The 9,569-nt window shown below is 39.1% G+C and overlaps 2 protein-coding genes across 5 annotated transcripts in view; one reads left to right on the top strand and one right to left on the bottom strand.

Moving 5' to 3' along the window:
• Window positions 1–9,569, bottom strand: part of LOC121921681 (bile salt export pump-like) — a 390,920-nt gene that overhangs the window by 210,674 nt on the left and 170,677 nt on the right. The gene's annotated exons all lie outside the window — the stretch shown is intronic.
• Window positions 1–9,569, top strand: part of CERS6 (ceramide synthase 6) — a 140,999-nt gene that overhangs the window by 128,397 nt on the left and 3,033 nt on the right. Inside the window, exons 7-9 of the mRNA XM_042446511.1 lie at window positions 2,467–2,573; window positions 6,952–7,108; window positions 8,041–8,064. Coding sequence (XP_042302445.1) covers window positions 2,467–2,573; window positions 6,952–7,108; window positions 8,041–8,064 — 288 coding nt within the window. The remainder of the gene's footprint in view (window positions 1–2,466; window positions 2,574–6,951; window positions 7,109–8,040; window positions 8,065–9,569) is intronic.

Genomic DNA, 9,569 nt, shown 5'->3' with positions numbered 1-9,569 from the left:
CTGCAAGACAAGATTGGACTCTTCAGAAAGAACAGTTCTGAAGCCTACACAATTGCACTGATCCATCCTTCATATTCAGGCATTGTTGAGAGATACATTTTGGCCGGTTCACCAGCTATAACTTCTTTAGAAAGAGACAGATCTGGTTTTGATTATCCAAGACCTAACTAATTCCAACTTCCATTGCAATGCTTTCTGTGTGGGGCTGCCTTTAAAGAAATCTATTAGTTCAAAATATAACAGTAGTCATACACTTTTATTTATTTATTTATTGCACTTGTACCTTGTCTTTCTCCCCAAATTGGATCCAGACTAGTTTCTGGAGCTCCAAAATTTAAGCTTATTCATACAATCATATCTTCATTGAGGTGAAGCAGACCAGTGGCTTGGAGTGGCCTCTGGCCACTTCAGTCCAGGTCAGTCCCCAACTGTGGTGGGACTGTGGTGACCAGATGGCCTGCTTTGAAAGCAGGTTGCCACAGCAGTCCCAAATAGACCTTTTGGCAAGGAGCCCTTTTTCCGTGCTCCTTTGTCCAGCTTCCTGAGACTGCCTTAGGAGGCCCCAGAGCAGCTTCTGGCTAATCCCATGTCTGCACACCATGCCCCTGAAGCAGCCAGAAGCCATTCTTTTTTGCCATGTGTTTCAGACCATTGTTGCCTATTTTGAGAGGAGTTCAAAGTGCTGACTTTTAAGATACTTAACCGCTTATCACATGAGAAAAGAAAGTCAAAACTTAGTGGAGGAATAGCAACTTTCTCTGTGCCTCTTTATATTCCATCCTGTTGCTTCTGTTCTTTTCCCAAAGGAGACAGTCATAAAAGTGTGTCTTTTGTTGTGCTGGGAAAATCTATGTGACAAAAGGCATACTTTTACTACATCTCCTTTGGGATGGAGAATGAAAGTGTTATGACAGCATGCGGAGGGTCACAGAGAAAGCCCCTACACTCCATCTCCTCTTCAGCTTTCTTTTCTCATGCAATAAGGGTTTTTGGTGACTTTAGGCAAAATTATCTAAGAAGCTACCTATTCCCACATGGTTGGCATGATTGGCTTCAGAGGCGGTTCTTTGACCCAGAAAGCAAGCACAGAGGTACCTTCACGCTCATGGTATACCTTCCATGTTAAAATTTGCCAGGTTACTTCTCCCATTGTTTCAGACATTTGATAAAGAATTGTAGGATTGCAGATTGCTTTTAAGGTGTGAGTTTTTAAATATATCTTTTTGATTACTTTCTGTTATTTTACAGCACAAATATATGTATGACATGTTTACTCACAAGTAAGTTGTGCAGCATTTTACGGGATTTACTCCCTTGTAAGTGTGCATAGAATTGAAGCCTTAGTATCATGTTTTATTCCTGCTTTTAATATGTATTTGACATAGACTCTTGTTTTTAAAACTTTTATAAGCTGCTTTGAATGTTATTGTGCTTTTTACAGCACTCCGTTGCTTATTGACAGAGTTATCAGAGTGTGGACACATGATGCTATTTGAATTTCAAGTCTTAAACACACAATACAAAAAAATTTGTAACTTGCTACTACTGTTTTGGGAAATGAGTATAACTCATATCTGATGCATAGGTTTTCATTAATGTTTTTAAGGCCTAAGCCAACCACAATGCAGTCTGTAATGTGTGTTTGTGGAAAATGGATGTTTTTTTCTGGAGTTGTTCCACTTTGTAAGCCTTGAGACTGCTGAAATAGTAGCTACAAAAAGAAGAAAATCATCGTTTGATTGTTCCACTTTTAACTGAAATGGTTCCTTCCTATGGAATCCTGAGGTTTGTAGTTTGATGAAGGACATGCAATGTTCTCAGGCAGAGAGCTCTAGTGCTTCCTCAAACTACAAACCTCAGCATTCCATAGAATGGGATGATGGCAGTTAAAGTATATCAGAGTGCTGTAATGGACTCATATGAGAGGACCCCCGGTCCTGAAACGTAGTCTGAAGAAAGCTTTCAGTATATGTTTTGGTGCACAAGAAGGCATGGCAGAGAGGAAGGCACAAGTAGAAATTGCATATATAGGCCAAATTTGGCAGAGGAGACCAGAAAGATGGGGAGGGGAACTCTGTAAAGGTAAAAGGCTATCCTTTTCAGGCATAACCTTTACTTGAAAGGCTTGAGCTGCAATCTAGTGTTCACTTACTAACCAAGTAAGTACTAAGAAGTAAGTACACTTGAATAACCATATTTAGGTTTGGACATGAACGAGGATACACACCTCAAATTGAGAAATGTAAAAATGGCATGTTGCAATAGAAATGTCCAAAAAGTTGGTAAGTTCTAGTGGATAGTATCAACTTTTGTTCATCATACTATATGCGATATGAGATACTACATGAATCCTTGGAAGATTCACAGTGCAGTGTCATGTGTATTTGGGTATTAATTGCCTGTCATAAAAAACAAATGAACAGGCAATATTTTATAAAGGTGATAACACTTTGTTCATTGTTACAGGCAGCAAAAATGGCAAACTACTGCAAGTTTCAAAGACTGTGTGATTTCCTCTTCCTCATGTTTGCTATTATTTTCATTATTACAAGGCTTGGAATATATCCTTTGTGGTGAGTGAATTTGTTTCTTTCATGGAATAGCTTGGGCAAAAATGGGTAAAGGGTCTTACTCTAAGATGTATGGTTGGCACTCTCAAGATCCGTGGTTGCCTTCTTAAACTGAAGAATCAGTTTGGCTAAGAGAGTTGTCGGACTTCAGTTGCCAGGTGAATTCTGGATGACATTTCTTAAGGTGGTTTGTGAGAAGAAATGGGTTGGAATCAGAATGACTAAAAGTGAGTATACAGATCCGTTAAACCCGTGTTACTCAAAATGGTGGCCCCTGGACTAGTGCCGGTCCCTGGTGGGAAAAAATAATTGCCAGTTCCTTACATCAGATAGCCTGCATTAGACCACACCTGTTTGAGGCTGTACCAGTAATACATCACATAGTAAGTAGTACCAAGGCTTGGAACTAGAATGAGCTCCCTTTTTTGGCTAGTGTATTTCTTGAACCTGTGATTATAATAACTATGAATAAGGGTGTAATAACTTGTATGAATGGAAATACCATTTGCAGAATTTCTACTTTTCATCTCTCTCTGTTGGCAGGAGTACAGATATTCAGTACAGTTGCATCAGATTGCATGTTGTGCCACTTTCCACAATGATTTCAATTCCCACAAACAGTTGTGGGTGGCCTTGATCCTGAGGCCCTTGCCTAATCATGCATTTACATCTAACCTTCCTTTGAAATTCTTCCTAAGGAATTTGAGAAGTAAAAACATAATGGTAATGCAAGTTGCCTGGTAAACTTGCAGCACTGTGTTCTAACCCCTAGATATTTTATTTAATCTTTTTTCTTGTTGTTTCTTTATCAGCCTGTTGACTTTCAGTACAAGCACAGCAGTGTTTTTTAATGTTGTATTCATTCTCAGTGCAATTGTATCTTAAAAGTGGTAGCAGTCACATGCTGTGCTGTACATTATCAGGTAAACTGAGGGTCTGCACTAGGGTACATGCCTGGGTCCCAAGTTCACCTCTTAAAAATTCTGTTGTAGGGTGAGAAGTAGGTTCATCCATGTTTTCCCAGTGCAAATACAGGCAGAGGGAGAATGGCATTTCACAAAGGGATGCAGAGTTCCAAATTTAACCCAACCCAGGAGGAAAAAATACACATGGGTATTGCCATTGTTGGTGTCATTTTTCTCATGTCAATTTTCCTACAGAGATGAAGGGAGAGAGGAAAGTATACATTGTCATATGTGAACATCATGTATAAGTGTGTGCAGAAGCTGATCAGCAGCGTGCTTCTGCCATTTGATCTTCATGCTTGATTGCCTATCTGTTTTTCCACAAGTGCCATATTTGAAAAAGTCCTTGTGTGAAAGAAATGACTGTGATTTTCACATTGTTAACTGATGTTCAGATATGAAGAATTAACCCCCTTAAGCAGAGACAGAGAACTGTTGGCACTCCAGATGTTTCGGATGTTAGCTCCCCAGCCAGCATGGCCAGTGGGTCAGGAATTCTTGAATTTGTTGTCTGAAAGCATCTAAAGGGTCAATTTTCCTATCCAAAGGACAGGTTGCATTGGTCTGAAGTGCCAATCATTTTGTTTGAGAATTGTTTTTGCAAGATGAATCTGAACAGGACCTGGGTAATTTGCCTATTGCAAATCCATTCACCTGACTGGCTAGTTTTGCAACAGAAGCATTAAACAACATAGCAGAAAGCTATGTATTATTATTTGGCTTTAACTGTGTCAGATAAAATTAATGAGTAAACCCAGAGTTTGGCACCATTTTTTCCACTTTATACAATTGGTGATATTTATTAACACATGTTAATATGTTTTGTACATTTGTTGAGCAGGGTTAAAAATGACCTTAAATAACAGTAACAACAAAAATATTATTATTATTGTTGTTGTTGTTACTATTATTATTGCAAATACATTTCTATACTGCTTATCAGTGTACTTAAGCACTCTCTAAGCAGTTTACAGTGTGTAAGGTAATTACTCCCAACAAGCTGGGTACTTATTTTAGCAACCTATGGAAGGATGCCAGGCTGAGTTGACCCTGGAGCCCTGCCTGGGATCAGACTCATAACCTTGTGGCTATAAGTGCCTGCAGTCCTGGCATTTAACCACTGTGTGACCAGGATTCCCTTATTATGGTTGGATGAGGAATCTTGCAAAAATGTCCTTGTTTATATAGGATTCCTCTCAACCACACACAGTGCCTTGTAGAAATAGACATGTGTTTTCATTTTCCTGGTGCAATTCCTGGGATTAGTTGGTTCTTTTATTGAGTCAGTGTAAACAACCATGTCTTTCCATTGTGACTCAAAGGGGTTGAGAGACAAATGAGTTGAAAGTGCTCAAGTTTAATCAGCTGGGAGACCTTATTGTTCCTGTCACACAAGATGGACTTGGTTGACAGAAGATACACTGCTGTCAAAGTATCTTGCAATGTCAGTTGGCCCAAGGGAGATAACTTGATGTGGTTGCTCAGTGTTGCAGAGAAAGTTTGGCACAGTTCACTTGTGCCAATTCAAATTCAAATTTTATTGCTTTTGACCAAAGGTCATTTCACAGCACAACAATATAACAATACATATAACAATATAACAGTATAAAAATACATGTAAATTATATCTAAAATGCGGGTACTGTATCTCGTATCTGGTACAGAATTTCTAGACAAACGAACAACAATTGTCATTATGCCAAAACTCTTTCCTTTGCACAGCAGCAGAGGGAGTTTGCATAAGATGAATTCTTTGTACTGTATAATGAATTTCCCCATTCTGTAAAACAGTGTGTTTCTTTTAAAAACTGTATTACCTCCTAATTTTTTTACTATTCATGTGGGCTGGTGGATTCTGGGCACTATAGTCCAAAAATATAACTTTGCAAACTGTGTCTTCATGAAGCTTTATTCCAGCCACACATCTATTCATTGGAAGGGGATTCATGTCCAGAAGCTGGGCTACAAGCTATTTTTAATTTCCCTAACTAATTTAACTTTCCAAATCAGTCTCTGTGTGTGAGAGAGTGCACACACATGCCTTCAAGTCGCCTGTTGACCTATGACAACCCCATTAATTTTACAGGGTTTTCTTAGGCAAGGAAGACTTAGAGGTGGTTTTGTCAGTTCCTTAAGCAGCTTGAGTACAATATAGGAACGCAAGTTTAACGTGCTAAATACGCCATCTGGTGGTTGCATTTGACCCATACAGGATTTTATCTTCTTTCAGTCAAGCATATGAGTGGAGTTAGTATTAAATTTTAGCTGAAACAAATAAGTATTCCAGGGCCTACAACAGCCATGGGTCCCTTTATTGCTGTCATTTATTATTTATTACTGGCATTTATTCAGTTGTTAGTACAGAATAGTAGCCACTTCCTTAAGATAGAAAGATGAGGTAGTTGTGGTAACTTTGAGTACTTTTCTTGGTATACATTGCACTTATTTCCTAAAGGGAAAGAGACACAATCTAAAAAATCAGCAACATCTTCAGAAAGTATCTGTAACATGTTAAGGACAAATGTTAAGTTCAGTTAAGATATGTGAAGAAATAGCCATGGAATGGATGGAGAGCGGGGAGAGAGGATGGAATCAAGTACACTAAAAGATACTTACAAAATATGTGCATACTGTGGGTCTCTGAACTAAAGGAAGACTAGAGAAGTGCACAAGTGTACATTGCTTAAGGGAGTCCAGTTGACATAAAAGCCATTTATAAATATTTCTAATAAACAACATAAATGGTATGTATCTCATGTGTGAGAGACTGCTTTGAAGACCGCACATGCTGTGCTTTGAGTTCCATCATGAGAAGGGAGGATTATAAGCACAGTGAATAAAATGGGCTGACATTTAGACTTAAATGCAAATTCTGTATTGACTTGGAAGCCCACTTCTGTGGGTGTATTTTGGAAATCACAGAAGGTGAGGTAAATGAGTTCCTTTGAGTTACCAACTCACATACTGCCTTACTTTCACAACTAAGGGGCTAAACAGACCAGCGTTAAATGCTGGCATCGGAGCAGAGTGTGGCTGTGGCATTTTGACACCGTGAGCCCTGACACCGGCATCATGCCATGTGCCCAACTGCATGGCAATTTAGACATGCTGTGCCAAAGGAGCGACAAAAAGCCACGGTGGTAGAAAGGGTGCCTTTTTGCAGGCACTAAAATGAGATGCATTTTGCCATTCTTTTTAGCACCGGCAAAGTGCCAATTTGGGGCTGTAACGTGTGGTTGCTACAGCCCTGATCCAGCAAGGAAAGGGGCAGCGGGATGCCACTCCAAAAGGGCTGTCTATCAAGCCCTTGAATTAGTTTTTTGATTTGCATGGGGTAAGGAAGCTGTATGGATAAATAAAACCTCTTTTGCTAATGCTGCATCAACTCCCTTGGCTCCTTTTCTTTTCTCCTTTAGGATATTGAACACAACAATGTTTGAACTTCCCGAAATTGTTGGTGGCTTCCCTGCCTTGTCGATTTTCATAATTTTACTTCTGATACTTCAAGTTCTCCACTGTTTTTGGTCCTATCTAATAGTAAAGGCTGCTTATAAAGCTATTTCAAAAGGCAAGGTAAGAATCACTGCAGTATTTTCTTATCATTTATGTTTTCTTACTTTCTAATTTTACATAAGAGATTAACTTTCTTTTTCATTCAAATCTGTTAGGATAGCACCCCAAAGACCTCTGACATTCATGTTTCATGGCAAAGTCTTACCACTAACTTGCATTGTATGTGTTTATTCAATACTATCTCAGCAGTTTGTTTGGGCTGAAATTGCACCATCCCAATGCAGGTATTCAGCTGAGCCTTCCCTTGATTTATACCTGGAACCTGTTTGCTGTGAAGCCTGAGAGACTGTTTCTCAGGATCACAAATGGATATGTGGTATGAGATCTGTAGTTGCCATTAAGTGTACACTTGTTTTGAGGCTGCGGCCAACTCAGGAGTTTATCAGACAAGGGAAATTGGAAGTATAATCCAATGGCAATCTGAATGCAATCATGGGGTTTAATGTTATTGCGTGATAGACTGCCACATGCAAATTCAGGCAATGGCATGCTATTTTGGGGCAATGGGAAGCCAGTTCAAATGCAATGCACATTCACGTAATTGCGCTAAACTAGCGACTTTAAGTGAATGCATTCTGGCCCCACTTTCTTTTAATTCAAATTTAAGAGAAATTCCTCCCATTTGATAAACTCTTCAGCTCCATGTGTAATCTATGTAATACAATCATTTGTGTTTGCTACCATGTATTGCATTGAAAACAGTGTGCAGAACAGTCCTGAGAGTTTACCACACTGTCTCCCAGAATACTAAAATTTAGAGACAGGGCTAAAGGTTGTGGCTTCAAATGGGGCATGATCCCTCAGCATCTTCCATTTCAAAACTAAAGGAAACATAGTAGTTGTGTCAGATTTGCAGTTGTGTTCTCTTCTTCTGGTAGTATGTGACTTCCTTCTTAACTTTCTTAATTATCTTCTTTCTGCTACCTTTGAAGGCTGGGAAGTGGAATCCCTTGCATGTAAGTTTCCCCTCAGAGAAAACAAACATGCACATGCCCTCACACACGTGTACATACTTGTACATAAGCCTGTGAACTGTCAGCCTACTGTTTTGCTTTGTTTTGCATCTTCAGTTCTCTTCTTCCCTTGTTCATTCACTGGCTGCCATTCTGCATGTTCCCTTTCTTTAAGATTGCATGCTTTTTTGTTATTCAGCAGGTGCCAAGATATGATACAGACAACTTTAGATTCTTTATTCTGATACCAGTTTGGCTCTGGAATGAAACATTTAAATAGGGAAAATGCAGCAGTGATGCAGCATTTTCAACAGTTACCTAAAAATTCTCAAGTTGAGCCTGTTCTGGAAAAAAAACACAGTTGAAGAAAGTATTTGAAATTGTCTACCAATCCTTGTGATAATGGTCTGGAATGTAGCCCAATGGAGTTGTTTTATCCCTTTGGTCATATAGAAACAAGAATATTCCATTGAGTCAGCAGAGTATTTTAGTCATGGAAAAGCTTTTTCAGTTACATGTGCCCTACAGTTTGCTCTCTGTAACTATTTTAATAAATTAATAAATAAAATACTGTGGCTTGAACTACTCAACTGGACCTCAACTAGTTCTGGAAAGGTACATCCAGCTAAACCCTGAAGGCCCTGGCTGCTAGGTTAGAATCTCATATCAAATGCTCAATCATCACATGCTGCAGATTTACATATTTTTAGTTTCATTTAGTCACCTTGAATTCCATTTTAGGAAAATGGGATCCTATGCAAAATAAATAAATTCAGCCCACACCACACTCTTTGGCTTTATTTCAGGCTTTTTTTCTCTCTATTTCTTCCTTTACTTATACATTTACTGGTGGCTCTTGTAAAAAATGATGCACGTGATCATTTTATACATTTTACTACTACAAGATATTCTGGACATCCTTCAGGGCCTTCAAATTGCCCATTGCCTTGCAAGTTTCTCTCTTGCTTCTTTGCTGCTGCTTCATTGCTCAGCCTTTCCCTCCCATCTTAACCACTGTAGAATTTCTTTCTGAACATTGTTCATGACATCACAGTGTTTCTATGGTTCCTCAAATGATCATTCCCAAATTACCTTTGTCTTTTACCATTTTACTGGAAAACAGAGGGTTTGTAATGGCAGGGGTAGATAGAGTACTGAGAGTAGATTTGGGCTAGCCAAGTACCAGCACATGGTTGTTTTGAAAATAAAAGTGGCAGAAAGGATTGCTATGCATGCTGCCTTGAGTTAACGGGAAGGAAGGTAGAGTAGAAATGAAGCATATAGAAAGCTAAAGCTGCTTGGGTGAAGATGAGAAAAGATCTTAATGGCTGCTCCCAGGTTCTGCCATATGTTTTTGAGAGAAGCTAGTATGATTCCCTCTATGATGCCCTTTGGCCAGCAGGCAATAAACCTCTTTATTCAGACATGTTTTTGGCAACTGACTGGCTATTGAGGAAGAGGAGATTTAATAGGGTGGGAGTACTGCCTCCCCCCTTCTTTATGCTTTT

This window comes from Sceloporus undulatus, chromosome 1, assembly GCF_019175285.1.
Source record: "Sceloporus undulatus isolate JIND9_A2432 ecotype Alabama chromosome 1, SceUnd_v1.1, whole genome shotgun sequence".
Classification (NCBI taxonomy): domain Eukaryota; kingdom Metazoa; phylum Chordata; class Lepidosauria; order Squamata; family Phrynosomatidae; genus Sceloporus; species Sceloporus undulatus.
Note: the sequence above shows the minus strand (reverse complement) of the source record. Positions and strands in the feature narration are given on the sequence as shown.